The sequence below is a fragment of the Bos mutus genome, chromosome 29 (assembly GCF_027580195.1).
Source record: "Bos mutus isolate GX-2022 chromosome 29, NWIPB_WYAK_1.1, whole genome shotgun sequence".
Lineage (NCBI taxonomy): Eukaryota > Metazoa > Chordata > Mammalia > Artiodactyla > Bovidae > Bos > Bos mutus.
This window is the reverse complement of record NC_091645.1, coordinates 27,340,207-27,356,570: the sequence shown is the minus strand read 5'-3', so window position 1 is coordinate 27,356,570 and position 16,364 is coordinate 27,340,207. Positions and strand designations below refer to the sequence as shown.

The window sequence follows — 16,364 nt, the reverse complement described above, 5'->3', positions numbered from 1 at the left end:
TCAGAAGGATTTTACCCTCAGAGTTTTCTGGATGGCCACCTTTACCTCCTTATTCCTCAAGCTGTAGATCAGGGGGTTCAGCATGGGGATCACTGTGGTGTAGAACACGGAGGCCACATTCTCCTGGGCCAGGGAACTGGCCGTGGAGGGTTTCAAGTACATGAAGGCGGTTGTTCCATAGAAAATCCCCACGGCTGCAAAGTGTGAGCTGCATGTGCTGAAGGCTTTGGACCTTCCCTCTGTGGTACTGATGTGGAGGATACTGGACAGGATGAAGGCATAGGAAATTAGGACTGTTGAACTGGTGACTATGAAGTTGAATACAGCAAAAATGAAGACTGTCATCTCAACATGGTAGGTGCTAGAGCATGTTAGCTTCATGAGGGGGAGGATTTCACAGAAGTAATAACTGATGAGGCGTTCACAGTAGGACTGTTTCAACATGAGGCCAGTCTCTATAGTTGAACCAATGAACCCTATGGCATAGACCCCAGCTACCAGAAGGGAGCAGACTTGATGAGACATGTTGATGTTGTAAAGCAAAGGTCTGCAGATGGCAACATAGCGGTCATAGGCCATCACTGTCAGCATGTAACACTCAGCAATGACAAACACCAGGAAGAAGTAGAGCTGGGACATGCACCCTGCATAGGAGATGATGTTCTTCCCTGACACAAAGTTCACCAGCATCTTAGGGGTAATGACAGAGGAGTAGCAGAGATCCACAAAGGACAGGTTGCTGAGGAAGTAGTACATGGGGGTGTGAAGGTGGGCATTTAGACAAATCAGTGTTATCACGCCCAGGTTCCCTATCATGGTGACCAAGTAGATCCCAAGGAAGAGGAAGAAAAGTGGGAGCTGAAGCTCTGGCCGATCTGTCAAACCCTGAAGAATGAACTCTGTCACTGTAGAGTGATTTTCTGTAGCCATTCTCCTCTGGGTGGGGGCCCTGCGGGGATGGGAGAGAAGAACTACCTGAAAGGCTGCTTCTTGCACTGCTTGGTGAAGCTAGTTTTGAGCATTTGGGACCAGCAGAGGGATCCTGATATCCTTTCTGATGAATGTTCCCTCATCCTACTCTTTGTTTTGGGAGGAAGACTAGACCTTGGGTATTTCAAAGGTCATAGAGATGAGAAGAAAAATGGAACAAGATCCAGAACTTTTACCGTATTCATGTCTCTGAAATATCCTAGAGCAGTGGGTCTTAAAGTCTAGTCCCTTACCAGCATTGCTTGCATCGCCTGAAGACATTGGAGATGCAGATTCTCTGGCCTCACCCCAGACCTCCCAAGTCAAGAACTCTGGGTTGGGGTCCATTGATCTGTGTACCACACTGTCTCCAGGTGAGGCTGATGCAGGTTCAAGTCTGAGAAGCTCAATCCGGTAGATAACAAGCAGTAGAATTCATATTTTGTAGTTGGAGACGTAGTTTGCTTCTGAAATGAAACTTCCCTGTGGTCTATGGAAGTCCTAAATATTCACCAATTGTGAACAGATGAAAACTTGTCTCAAACAGATTTAGTGTCAGGGTGATATGGTAGTTACAACAGTATCACTGAATTACAAGTCAGTTTCTGCATCTGAAATGTGAAATTAGTGATATCGATTCCTAAGGTGTTTGTAAAAATAATATTGGATAATACATAGTTAGAAAATATTTTTCAAAAAGCCAGCTCCATAAAAATGTGATGTGTCAATAGGTGTCTGGAATTCTTTGTGGTCTACAGAGGTTCTCAATTAATCCATCTGTGCTGAGGCCTCAGTCCTGGCATGTAGCATCGTCTAGAGCAAGGGACCTCAGCCTCTGGGATCTAATGCCTCATGATCTGAGGTGGACCTGATGTAATAATATAAAGTGCACAATAAAGGTAACGTCCTTGAATTATCCTGAAACCATACCCCTGCTGCTCGGGTCCGTGGAAAAATTGTCTTCCACAGAACTATTCCCTGATATCAGAAAGATTGGGGACCGCAGGTCTAGAGTAGGGCTCAACAGTTACTCTTACTATTGTTGTTGTTTTTATTTTCAGATCATAATAAGCCATTATCTCCTTATTGACAAAGTACACGCATTATACACATGGCTATAAGAATCATGGATCATCATTGCTATAGATATCCCTTTTCTGAAATAAATATTTCTTAAGCTAAAACCCTAAATTTGCACTATTTTCTTTGCTCACTTTTACAGCTACTAACTTTTATGTAATGCTAGTCAAAAGTCAATCTCATTAACTCCTCCCACAAGTTTTGTGTATAAGGAAAAATATGTCTAGAGTTGAATTTTCATTCCTATGTTCATATGGAGGAAACTGAAATGCCAGACAGAAGTGATTTTCCTGAGGCTTCCTAATTATCAAGGACTTGGAACTGAAACTGCTTTCTTCTGATCATGAGCTCTTCCCTTGGCCCAAGCGTGGAGCCTTATAAACCTGCACACCTAGAGCTCTAAGCAATGATGTGGTTGAACATGCTTGATCCTTGGTGTGTTAGATTGTGCGTAGCTAATAAAAAAGAATATTGCATTATTTTCCTATTTTCTAGGAAACTTAGCCTTTAAAAGTTAAATTTACAAGCATAAAACTGGTTATGAAACTTTGGACTTCTGACTGCTAGTCTGTTTTGTTTTCAGTAAACTATGTTGCTTGTGTGCAGCACTTTGTTATTATTTAGTAAACTTAATCTATTGAATTTCTGGACATAAATGACAAATTTTATTAACAATTTCAGATTTTTAAATAAATTATCAAGGCATTAAATGTGCATTGTAAGAAATCAGAAACACTAAGAAGCAAAAATACAATGCTATTTTCCTGTTCCTTGGAGACTAACAACAGTCTAGACTGTCTTTTTACATCTTATCAGTGTATATATACTTACATGTGTATCGGCATATAGTATTTAAAAAATTTTGTAACCTAGTTTCTAACTGTAGCACTTCAAAATGTGTGGTGTCATTTGATTCCTATAAGAATAATAACATTATTAATAAATGATTTCTATAAGAATAGTAATTCTGGCACTAAATATATTTCTTATCTAAATGTAAGAGTCTTTGAATCTTTAGGATGTGGTGTGAAGACAAGAAAATCTGCATTGCCTTTGTAAACTTTATATGTTAAATTATTGGTGGTTAAATTGTTTGCTTCATAATAATTACTATCAGAAATAGCTAAGATTTTTTGAATATTTTTCAATTTATTAAAAAGGAGAAAAAGTAGGTAGCAACAATAGATTGAAAATATCTTGCATATCCCCTTCTACTCAATTTCTACCTCTTGAAATGTGGAAAAATCCACCTGGAATATACCATTACCATAAATCAAAGGGCTTTACAGAACAGTACAAAGTGAACATAATTTACTTAGTGCAGGGCTGATTGGAAAACCCTAGACAGCACTGAAAATTATTTTCTCCCACAATCATCTAATAACATAAAACAGGAAAACATGACCCCATACTTGATATCAGTCACTACAATTATTACCTCCAGTTCTAGCAGACCATCAGAGGTTCAGGATTACTGCCCATAAGAAAATAACACACAAAGAAAAAACACTTTGAGGTGAAGTAAACATATGGTTGAAAATCTTCTGCATTATAAACAAGAGTTCATGGAAGATATATGTTCTTTGTACAATTGCTTTAAATCATGATTAAGTACTTGTACTGAAGAAAAATGGATCAGTTTCCCAGAAATTACAGAGGATGCCTAGATTTCAAATGTCAGGAAATAAATATCAGGGAGTGAGAGGACCTTATAGATTTATATCTAATTCTGTTTACTCAAAGGGACCAGCACTGTCATGAAAAATAGATCTCATAGATTGGGGACTTGGAGGTCAGCCTATTTATATAAGTACGGTCACAGCTTCTCCTGGGATGCAGTCACTTAAGGAGCAATTAGAGTCTTGGTTTACCCCTTTGCTGTGAATCATGTCTTTTGTCTCCCAGGTGTGTTAATTTTCCTTTTATTGGTAGACTCACTTTGCTGTTTGGGAAACTATAGTCTAATGCCCTCCTTTAAAACATTTTACAACCAATAACCGTATCATCATCGTCTTTGTCGTCATCACCACCAACACCACCTTGGTCATTACCATTAACATCGTCATCAGTCACTTCCATTATGGTTGTTACTCATCATTAGCTATCCACTATTAGGCATTATCAACTAGGCTTAAAATGTTTATTCTAAAGGATTCAAACATAAATAAGGGATTCAAAACATACTTGAATTTTTCAATAAAACAAACCGTATACTTTCCATAAGGAATATGGATTTATAAGGAATGCTAAATTTGTCACCTTGTTGCTGCAACTGTAGACCAACAGTGGTAGAATGGCAGGAAATCGAGGGGCATAAGAAGGTAGACATAAGAAGTCTTCACTAATACATTCTCATTCTTAAGGGAAATACATTTATAAGACTATGCAGTTGTCAAGAATATATTCAGCAATATATCATTGATGAAAATGTTGTGAAGATTAGCTAATGAAGATTTTTAAGCTAAATTTTATCTTCTGAGATAATTGTAGATTCATATGTAGGTATAAGAAATAATATAGAGAGATCCTGTGTACCTTATGCAGTTTCCCCTAATGGGAATATTTTGCAAAATTACAATACAGTATCATACGTAGGATTCTGCATGTTACGACAGACAATCTACTGATCTTATTCAGCTTTCCCTATTTTTATTTATACTCATTTCTGTGTGTATACATTTACTTTGATGCAATTTATCACATGCACAGATTTAAGTATCCATCACTACAGTTCATATAAATACACATCACTTTCATTTTCTAATTTTAAAACAGTACCTTGATTTCTTATTATCCTCCAAAGATTATTATTTTTATTTAGTATCTTTATAGTCTCACTAATTTAATCATACTTTTTTTGTGTTTTACTCTATTACAACTACTATCCTTTTGTTGCTCAAAATTTTCTGTCTTTGGCCTGTGGAATTCTCTTTATTTTGTCTCTTGAGTCTTTTGGATATGGTTCTATTAGTCTCTAATATTAAATATTGTCTGATATGACAAGGTCTAATATTAAATATTGTCTGATCTCCTCTCATATATTCCATTCTTCAGACCAGAAACCAACACTTTCTTCAAGCTATTTGTATTCTTTTAGTGGTGAAAAGGTGTTTCAAGGCTACAAACTAAGTTTTACAGGGGCTCTTTGTTTCTGGGTTAGTAATTGTTTCTAGGTCTTTCAAAAAGAACTCAAAAATTTGTACTAAGTGGTTTTCAATAATTTTATAAGGATATGTTTTGATATTCACTCTTCAGCGTTTTTATTAGGTGTGATGTTTCTTTTTAATATGTCACTTCAGATATCTAAATTATTATCTATTTAATACTGGGAAAAGTTCCTTGAATTACATTTTTTACTTTTGCTTTGGTTTTGTCCTTGTGGCTCTTGCTCACTATAGACTAAATCTTCTTGACCTGGTATCTACATTTGTTGCTTCCCATAAATTTCTTCATTTTTTTCTTTTCTTCATTTCCTTCTTTCAGGTTCTGTTTTTCTTGAAGTATTATCTGTTGTATTTATTTGCTCTTCTATTACTTTTAATTTCTTAAATTATTTTTTCTTTCATTTCTAGGAATTTCTTGAATTATTATATCATTACTGAATTTGTCCTAATTCTGAATTTTGTTGCTTTTTCATTCCCCGAATCAGTTTCAAAATGTGTCTTAGCTCATTTTGATAGAGTGTATTGTATTCATCCATTTGAAGGGACTTGCTTTGGATTGTTCTCTCTATTAGTCACACACCATATGCAATTAAAAACTGGACAACATATATAAAATAATTGTTTTTAAACACTGGACACCAAGTAATGCTGACTTATGACCTAAGACAGAAGAGGAACAGATGAGGTGAACCCTATGTCCACCCTGACTCTTGGTCTGGTGATCCTTTTGAGATCATGGCTGAAGGAAGGTATATGGCAACAGAGCACAGCATTTCTGGTAAACTAAGAGAGACCGATGTTGGGAGGCTGAAGTAGCTGGAGTGGCAAGTGAAGCATGAAAAGCCACAGAGAAAGAAATCTAGAAATCTCCATATAGATATCCTTGTGTCTTGTCTGAGCTTTGTCTAGGGTGTGCATTTTTAAGATAAAACTCCACAAAGCTGGACATGGAAGAAATAGCAAGAAAATTTAAGCTGAATAATTGATTATCAGAGCTACACAGGTCTGTGGGATGGTTGTCTACCAATCACTCAGTAAGGAACGCTCCATGAAAACCTACCTGTAGCATTCCCCAGAAAGCCAAGAAGTTTGTGTCTTAGAATCAGTTCTGAATTAGCTCTTGAATAAATGCTGCACTAACAAAACCCATTAGATACAGTCTCAAAAACAGCAAGACAGTCTGCACAAAGTTTAACTGACTGCCGAAAATAAACTTTAAGACACTGTGAAAAACAAAAAACAAGACATTTAACCAGTCTCCAGCATCCTGTCAAAAATTAGATATTCTGATAAGCAGAAAAATGTATAAGAAAAGCAAGAGACCTTTTTGATCACAATGCAGTAAGATTAGTTGTCAACTACAGGAAAAGAACTATTAAAATACAAACATATGGAGGCTAAACAACGTGCTTCTGAATAACCAACAAATCACAGAAGAAATCAAAAAAGAAATCAAAATATGCATAGAAACAAATGAAAACGAAAACACAACCACCCAAAACTTATGGGATTCAGTAAAAGCAGTGCATAGCAATACAAGCTTACCTCAAGAAACAAGAGAAAAATCAAATAAATGACCTAACTTTACACCTAAAGCAACTAGAAAAAGAAGAAATGAAGGACCCCAGGGTTAGTAGAGGAAAAGAAATTATAAAACTTAGGACAGAAATAAGTGAAAAAGAAAGGAGACGATAGCAAAAATCAACAAAACTAAAAGCTGGTTCTTCAAGAAGATAAATAAAATAGACAAACTATTAGCCAGAGTCATCAAGAAAAAAAGGGAGAAGAATCAAATAAACAGAAATTAAAATGGAGAAATCACAACAGACAACAGAGAAGTAACTTTTTATTTCATAAGAGACTATTATAAGCAACTATATGCCAATAAAATAAACAACTTGGAAAAAAATGGATGAATTCTTAGAAAAGTATAACCTTCCAAAACGGAACCACGAAGAAACAGAAAATCTTAATAGACCCATCACAAGCACAGAACTTGAAACTGTAATAAAAAATCTTCCAACAAACAAAAGCCCAGGACCAGATAGCTTCACAGGTGTATTCTACCAAAAATTTAGAGAAGAGCTAATGCCTATGCTACTCAAACTCTTCCAGAAAATTGCAGAGGAAGGTAAACTGCCAAACTCATTCTATGAGGCCACCATCACCCTAATACCAAAACCAGACAAAGATGCCACAAAGAAAGAAAGCTACAGGCCAATATCACTGATGAACATAGATGTAAAAATCCTCAACAAAATTCTAGCAAACAGAACCCAACAGCATATTAAAAAGGTCATACATCATGACTTTATCCTAGGGATGCAAGGATTCTTCAATATTTGCAAATGAATCAATATGATACATCACATTAACAAATTGAAAGATAAAAACAGTATAATTATCTCAATAGGTGCAGAGAAAGCCTTTGACAAAATTAAACATCTATTTATGATAAAAACCCTCCAGAGAGCAGCCACAGAAGGAGCATACCTCAACATAATAAAAGCCATATATGATAAACCCACAGTAAACATTATTTTCAATGGTGAAAAATTGAAAGCATTTCCCCTAAAGTCAGGAACAAGACAAGGGTGCTCACTCTCACCAGTACTATTCAACACAGTTTTGGAAGCTTTAGCTACAGCAATCAGAGAAGTAAAAGAAATACAAAGAATCCAGATTGGAAAAGAAGAAGTAAAACTCTCACTGTTTGCAGATGACATGGTCCTATACATAGAAAACCCTAAAGACTCCACCAGAAAGTTACTAGAGCTAATAAATGAATATAGTAAAGTTGCAGGATATAAAATTAACACACAGAAATCCCTTGGATTCCTATACACTAACAATGAGAAAACAGAAAGAGAAATTAAGGAAAAAATTTGATTCACCATTGCGACAAAAATAATAAAATACTTAGGAATAAATCTACCTAAAGAAACAAAAGACCTATATATAGAAAACTATAAAACACTGAAGAAGGAAATAAAAGATGACACAAATAGATGGAGAAATATAACACATTCATAGATAGGAAGAATCAATATAGTGAAAATGAGTATACTACCCAAAGCAGTTTATAGATTCAATGCAATCCCTATCAAGCAACCAATGGTATTTTTCAGAGAACTAGAACAAATAATTTCACAATTTGTATGGAAACACAAAAAGTCTTGAATAGCCAAAGCAATCTTGAGAAAGAAGAATGGAACTGGAGGAATCAACCTGCCTGACTTCAGGCTATACTACAAAGCTACAGTCATCAAGACAGTATGGTACTGGCACAAAGGCAGAAATATAGATCCATGGAACAAAATAGAAAGCCCAGAGATAAATCCACGCACCTACAGACACCTTATCTTTGACAAAGGAGGCAAGAATATACAATGGATTAAAGACAATCTCTTTAACAAGTGGTGCTGGGAAAACTGGTCAACCACTTGTAAAAGAACGAAACTAGAACACTAACACCATACAAAAAAATAAGCTCTGTCAGTCAGTTTGGCGCTCAGTCATGTCCGATTCTTTGCAACCCCATGAATCGCAGCATGCCAGGCCTCCCTGTCCATCACCAACTCCCAGAGTTCACTTTGACTCACATCCATCGAGTTGGTGATACCATCCAGCCATCTCATCCTCTGTCGTCCCCTTCTCCTCCTGCCCCCAATCCCTCCCAGCATCGGGGTCTTTTCCAATGAGTCAACTCTTCACATGAGGTGGCCAAAGTACTGGAGTTTCAGCTTTAGCATCATTCCTTCCAAAGAAATCCCAAGGCTGATCTGCTTCAGAATGGACTGGTTGGATCTCCTTGCAGTCCAAGGGACTCGCAAGAGTCTTCTCCAACACCACAGTTCAAAAGCATCAATTCTTCGGTGCTCAGCCTTCTTCACAGTCCAACTCTCACATCCATACATGACCACAGGAAAAACCATAGCCTTAACTAGACGAACCTTTGTTGGCAAAGTAATGTCTCTGCTTTTGAATATGCTATCTAGGTTGGTCATAACTTTCCTTCCAAGGAGTAAGCGTCTTTTAATTTCATGGCTGCAGTCACCATCTGCAGTGATTTTGGAGCCCCAAAAAATAAAGTCTGACACTGTTTCCCCACCTATTTCTCATGAAGTGATGGGACTAGATGCCATGATCTTCGTTTTCTGAATGTTGAGCTTTGAGCCAACTTTTTCACTCTCCTCTTTCACTTTCATAAAGAGGCTTTTGAGTTCCTCTTCACTTTCTGCCATAAGGGTGGTATCATCTGCATATCTGAGGTGACTAATATTTCTCCCAGCAATCTTGATTCCAGCTTATGTTTCTTCCAGTCCAGCGTTTCTCATGATGTACTCTGCATATAAGTAAAATAAGCAGGGTGACAATATACAGCCTTGATGTACTCCTTTTCCTATTTGGAACCAGTCTGTTGTTCCATGTCCAGTTCTAACTGTTGCTTCCTGACCTGCAGACAAATGTCTCAAGAGGCAGATCAGGTGGTCTGGTATTCCCATCTCTTTCAGAATCTTCCACAGTTTATTGTGATCCACACAGTCAAAGGCTTGGCATAGTCAATAAAGCAGAAATAGATGTTTTTCTGGAACTCTCTTGCTTTTTCCATGATCCAGCAGATGTTGGCAATTTGATCTCTGGTTCCTCTGCCTTTTCTAAAACCAGCTTGAACATCAGGAAGTTCACAGTTCACGTATTGCTGAAGCCTGGCTCGGAGAACTTTGAGCATTACTTTACTAGCGTGTGAGATGAGTGCAATTGTGTGGTAGTTTGAGCATTCTTTGGCATTGCCTTTCTTTGGGATTGGAATGAAAACTGACCTTTTCCAGTCCTGTGGCCACTGCTGAGTTTTCCAAATTTGCTGGCATATTGAGTGCAACACTTTCACAGCATCATCTTTCAGGATTTGAAATAACTGAACTGGAATTCCATCACCTCCACTAGCTTTGTTTGTAGTGATGCTTTCTAAGGCCCACTTGACTTCACATTCCAGGATGTCTGGCTCTAGGACAGTGATCACACTATCGTGATTATCTGGGTCATGAAGATCTTTTTTGTACAGTTCGTCTGTGTATTCTTGCCACCTCTTCTTAATATCTTCTGCTTCTGTTAGGTCCATACCATTTCTGTCCTTTATCGAGCCCATCTATGCATGAAATGTTCCCTTGGTATCTCTAATTTTCTTGAAGAGATCTCCAGTCTTTCCCATTCTGTTGTTTTCCTCTATTCCTTTGCATTCGCTGAGGAAGGCTTTCTTATCTCTTCTTGCTATTCTTTGGAACTCTGCATTCAGATGCTTATATCTTTACTTTTCTCCTTTGTGTTTCACTTCTCTTCTTTTCACAGCTATCTGTAAGGCCTCCCCAGACAGCCATTTTGCTTTTTTGCATTTCTTTTCCATGAGGATGGTCTTGATCCCTGTCTCTTGTACAATGTCACGAACCTCATTCCATAGTTCATCAGGCACTCTATCTATCAGATCTAGGCCCTTAAATCTATTTCTCACAATGGATTAAAGATCTAAATGTAGGACCAGAAACTATAAAACTCCTAGAGGAAAACATAGGCAAAACACTGACATAAATCACAGCAGGATCCTCTATGACCCACCTCCAAGATTAATGTAAATAAAAGAAAAAATAAACAAATAGGACCTGATTAAACTTAAAAGTGTTTGCAAAATGAAGGAAACTATAAGCAAGGTGAAAAGACAGTCTTCAGAATGGGAGAAAATAATAGCAAATGAAGCAACTTACAGAATTAATCTAAAAAATATACAAGCAACTCATGCAGTTCAATACCAGAAAAATAAATGATCCAATCAAAAAAAGGGCCAAAGAACTAAACAGACATTTCTCCAAAGAAGACATACAGATGGCTAACAAACACATGAAAAGATGCTCAACATCACTCATTATCAGAGAAATGCAAATCAAAACCACAATGAGGTACCATCTCACACTGGTCAGAATGGCTGCTATCAAAAAGTCTACAAAGAATAAATGCTGGAGAGGGTGTGGAGAAAAGGGAACCCTCTTACACTGTTGGTGGGAATGCAAACTAGTACAGCCACTATGTTCATCCACTATGGAGAACAGTGTGGAGATTTCTTAAAAAACTGGAAATAGAACAGCCATATGACCCAGAAATCCCACTGCTGGCCTACACACCAAGGAAATCAGAATCAAAAGAGACACATGTACCCCAATGTTCATTGCAAAACTGTTTACAATAGCTAGGACATGGAAGCAGCCTAGATGTCCATCGGCAGATGAATGGGTAAGAAAGTTATGGTTCAGTTCAGTTCAGTTCAGTTCAGTCACTCAGTCTTGTTCAACTCTTTGCAATCCCATGGACTGCAGCACGCCAGGCCTCCCTGTTCATCACCAATTCCTAGAGTTTACCCAAACTCATGTCCTTTGAGTTGATGATGCTATCCAAGCATCTCATCCTCTGTCGTCCCCTTCTTCTCCTGCCCTCAATCTTTCCCAGCATCAGGGTCTTTTCAAATTAATCAGCTCTTTACATCAGGTGGCCAAAGTATTGTAGTTTCAGCTGCAACATCAGTCCTTCCAATAAATACTCAGGACTGATCACTTTTAGGATGGACTGGCTGGATCTCCTTGCAGTCCAAGGGACTCTCAAGAGTCTTCTCCAACACCACAGTTCAAAAGTTGTGGTTCAGTTCAGTTCAGTCGCTCAGTTATGTCCTACTCTTTGCGACCCCATGAATCGCAGCATGCCAGGCCTCCCTGTCCATCACCAACTCCCTGAGTTCACCCAGACTCACGTCCATTGAGTCAGTGATGCTATCCAGCCATCTCATCCTCTGTCGTCCCCTTCTCCTCCTACCCCCAATCCCTCCCAGCGTCAGAGTCTTTTCCAATGAGTCAACTCTTCGCATGAGGTACATATACATATATACACAATGAAATATTACTCAGCTATTAAAAAGAACACATTTGAATCAGTTCTAGTGAGGTGGATGAAACTGGAGCCTATTACACAGAGTGAAGTAATTCAGAAAGGAAAATACCAATACAGTTTTTAATGCATATATGTGAAATTAAGCCTCCAACTAAAATAAATAAATTTAAATTAAAAAAAAAAAGAAATATGGTAACAATGACCTTATATGTGGGACAGCAAAAGAGACACAGATGTGAAGAACAGACTTTTGGACTCTGGGAGAAGGTGAGGGTGGGATGATTTGAGAGAGTAGCATTTAAACATGTATATTACCATATGTGAAATAGATGACCAGTCAAGTTAGATGCATGAAACAGGGCACTCAAAGCCGGTGCACTGGGACAACCCTGAGGAATGGGGTGGGGAAGGAGGTGGGAGGGGGGTTCAGAATGGGGGAAACATGTATACCCATGGCTGATTCATGTCAATGTATGGCAAAAACCACTACAATATTGTAAAGTAATTAGCCTCCAATTAAAGTAAATAAATTAGTTAAAAAAATAAAATCAGGAGAAGATATGTGCAAATAGAAATATCTGTCTGGTAATACTAGATAAGAATTTATAAACAGCTTTATTTATTTACCCAAGGATTTTAATGAAGATATGAACATAATATAAAGAAACATGGAAGGTATTAAAAAATTTAAAGTGTACTTTAAGAGATGAAAAATATGGAGTAAAATTTTTTGGATGGACTTAATAGCAGATTAGACATTGAAGAAGGGAAGTTCAATGACAGAACAAATTCCATAACATGTAGAACAATCTCAAGTGGTCTCAACACCTGTGTAATTAGAATCCCAGAAGGAAGGGAGGAAACAAAAATACTTGAAGATACAATGGCTAAAACATACTATATTTGTTGGGTGGAGATAGAGATAATCAAAGAAGCATAAAATGTTGATAATTGTTGAGCTGGGTGTTGGGAATATGACTATTTAGTAAACTATTCTGTTTACTTTGTAAATGTTAAATTTCTTTCATGTTAAAAAGTTGTAACTAAACAGATATTAGATTTAAGACTTTAAACCTTCTGGGAAAAAAGGAAAATTATCAAGATGTTGGTACAGGCTACGGGATTTTAGAATAAGCACAAAATTACCCACCATAAAAGGCAAAAGCTGACAACTGGACTTAAGAATAAAACCTTTTATTCTTTGAAATATACTGTTGAATAAGTGAAAAGACAAGACAGGCAGGGGAAGATATGTCAAAGTACTTGTATTCAGATCATATGAGAGCTCTGATAAATTCACTAATCAAGAAGACAAATAACTAATTAAAATTGAACCAAAAGTTTGGATAGACACTATAAAGAAGAATTTAAAATCATCAGGGTACATATGAACATTTGCTGATTATCCTTAGGTATTAGTGGTGATGCATAGGGAGGCCTGGCGTGCTGCGATTCATGGGGTCGCAAAGAGTCGGACACGGCTGAGTGACTGAACTGAACTGAACTGAAATGCAATTGAAAACACATTAACAGAGCACTATGTATTCACTAGAGATGTTAATCTGACAATATCAAGTTTGTTGAGAACGCAGAGCAAGTGAGCCTCTCATACACTGCTGTTGGAAAATGAAATCAGACCGTTTGTTTGAAAATTGTTGGGCAGTTTCTAATAAACTGGTCTCATGCTCATGCTCAGTTGCTTCAGTCATGTCCGACTCTTTGTGACCCCATGGACTGTAGCCCGCCAGGCTCCTCTGTTCATGGGATTCTCCAGGCAAGAATACTGGAGTGGGTTGTCATGCCCTCCTTCAGGGGATCTTCCTGACCCTGGAATCGAATCAGGATCTCCCAGCGTCTCCTGCACTGAAGGCAGATTCTTTACCAGTGAGCCACCTGGGAAGTTTATGATAGACATAAACTGTTCTATCACCAAACAATTCCACTCTTTGATATTTATCCAAGTAATTTATTTCCTGAATATATCAAAAAGAAATGTATAACTAATACACACAACAAAATGAAGGAATTTAAGGGACTGTGTTGAGCAAAACATACCAGACACAAAAGGGTACATATTGTATTTTCTAATCAGTCATAACTAATCAATTGTTATATTGACAGATAGTATATTGATAGAAAGTAAGTCAGTGGCTGCTGGAGTTCAGGGATAGAGGGGGAGATTCCACACTTTGGACATGTTGACTTAGCCCGATTTCTTTTATTTGTAAATGGTATATAGATGATCTACAAGATTGTGATTATTAATTGACTTTGAGTATTAATATGCTTTCCTAATTTTTATAAAGAACCATTTTTATTGAGGTATGATTTACACTCACAAAGCTGTACATGATGTATACAACTTGATTTTAGAGAGAAGTATACACCTGTGAAACTCTCCCCATAATCAGTGTTGAAAACATGTGCATCATCTCTAAAACATTTCCTTTTTCTTCCTCCTTCCCTCATTCTTTATTGTTATTCTTCTTGTGGTAAGATCACTTAAAACAAGATCCACCCTATTAGTAAAATTTTAAGTATATGATACAGCATTGCCAAGTGTTAGTCACTCAGTCATATCTGACTCTTTGAGACCCCAGGGCTTCTCTGTCTATGGAATTTCCAAGGCAAGAATACTGGAGTGGGTTGCCATTCCCTCCTCCAGGGGATCTTCCCAACCCAAGGATCAAACCCAGGTCTCCAGCATTGCAGTTTTCTTCCCTGAGCCACCAGGGAAGCCCTACAACATTGTCAATTATAGGCAAAAAAAAAAAAAAAAAATGCCCTTTGAGGTTTAGGCTGTGTGCACTTATCAGAGGACACATCTCAGAGAGCACTCTCTGTATATATAGTCCTTCTGTCTCTAATGGTATTAAAAATGAATGAAAAGACAAAATACGCCCTCACAGCCTTCTTTTCTTTTGAAGAAAAGACTATGCCACTCTTGTGTGCGAAAGTCACTGTCTTGTCCGACTCTTTGTGACCCCCTGGACTATACAGTCCATGAAATTTTCCAGGCCAGAATACTAGAGTGGGTAGCTGTTTCCTTCTCCAGTGGATCTTCCCAACCCAGGGATTGAACCCATGTCTCCCACATCACAGGCGGATTCTTTACCTGGGAGCCACTAGGGAAGCATAATACCATGCCCTCCTCCAGCGTATCTTCCCAACCCAGGGATCAAACCCAGTTCTCCCGCATCGCAAGTGGATTCTTCACTATCTGAGCCACCAGGGAAGCCCAAGAATACTGGAGTGGGTAGCCTATCCCTTCTGCAGGGGATCTTCCCAACCCAGTAATTGAACTGGGGTTCCTGCACTGCAGGTAGCTTCTTTACCAGCTGAGCTACCAGGGAAGCCCCATGCCACTCATAATAAGGGAAAAAATACTGTACTCCAAGAAAGCTGAAATAAAATGTCTTCAATTTAATATGACTTTCCCACAAAGAATGGTTTTCTGCATATAAATTGAAATTCACTCTAAAAATGAATATGCTTTGTAAACTGTAATATAAGGGACACAAACATAGTAACTGGGACTTGCCAGCTGGGGAGAGAAGCAGCAGCTGTGGACAAACATACAGGCAAGGTCACCTCTCTGCACAGAAGTCGTAGTAACCTCCTCATACTGAGTGAGAAGTACCTGTCCTTAGCCCTTCTCTGGCTGTCTCCCTCCCCAGGGTGTGGATGGACCCAAGGGGTGTCCACCAGAGTCTGTGCATCTCCTTCTGGACTTTGTTCCCAGTGTTGGGATACAGAATTCCATGCCTGCATACCCTGTACTTGCTGATGAGACTCTTCCCAAAAGCCATCATCCAAAGGAAGCCCACACAGCTGGCTGTTCACCCCCAGAGCAAAGGATGGCCAGGGAATGTGTATGTGTCGAGGTATGGATGGATACCTTGAGTGTGGAGTTGGATAGAAGAAGAGCTGAGGGGGCAAGCTGTGACTATGAACAGGGCTTCTTTTAGCATTGTTTTCTGGCAGCAGAAACCCCAAATTTGAGTCTTTGGCAAGTTTCCAGGTAATGCTCTATCCAAGCTCAGCTGTTTATTAATAATTTTGTGAGTACGAGGGCCATTTTACATGTGGCAGTGGTCATGATGGCAGCTGTGGGTGTTATATATTGTGAAGTCACTTTGCAGGCAGCCTCACCCTTTCTTTAGTCATTCAATAAACTGTAAGCAAGTCAGTCCCTGTATTCACTGCCTTTCTGCTTCAGAA

The 16,364-nt window shown here is 38.3% G+C and overlaps 1 protein-coding gene across 1 annotated transcript; it reads right to left on the bottom strand.

The window, feature by feature from the left end:
• On the bottom strand, nucleotides 1-954 carry LOC102274028 (olfactory receptor 8A1). The gene has a single exon (XM_005903946.2). The coding sequence runs from the start codon at nucleotides 928-930 to the stop codon at nucleotides 1-3; it is 930 nt and encodes a 309-aa protein (XP_005904008.1). The 5' UTR covers nucleotides 931-954.
• Between the last annotated feature and the right edge of the window lie 15,410 nt (nucleotides 955-16,364).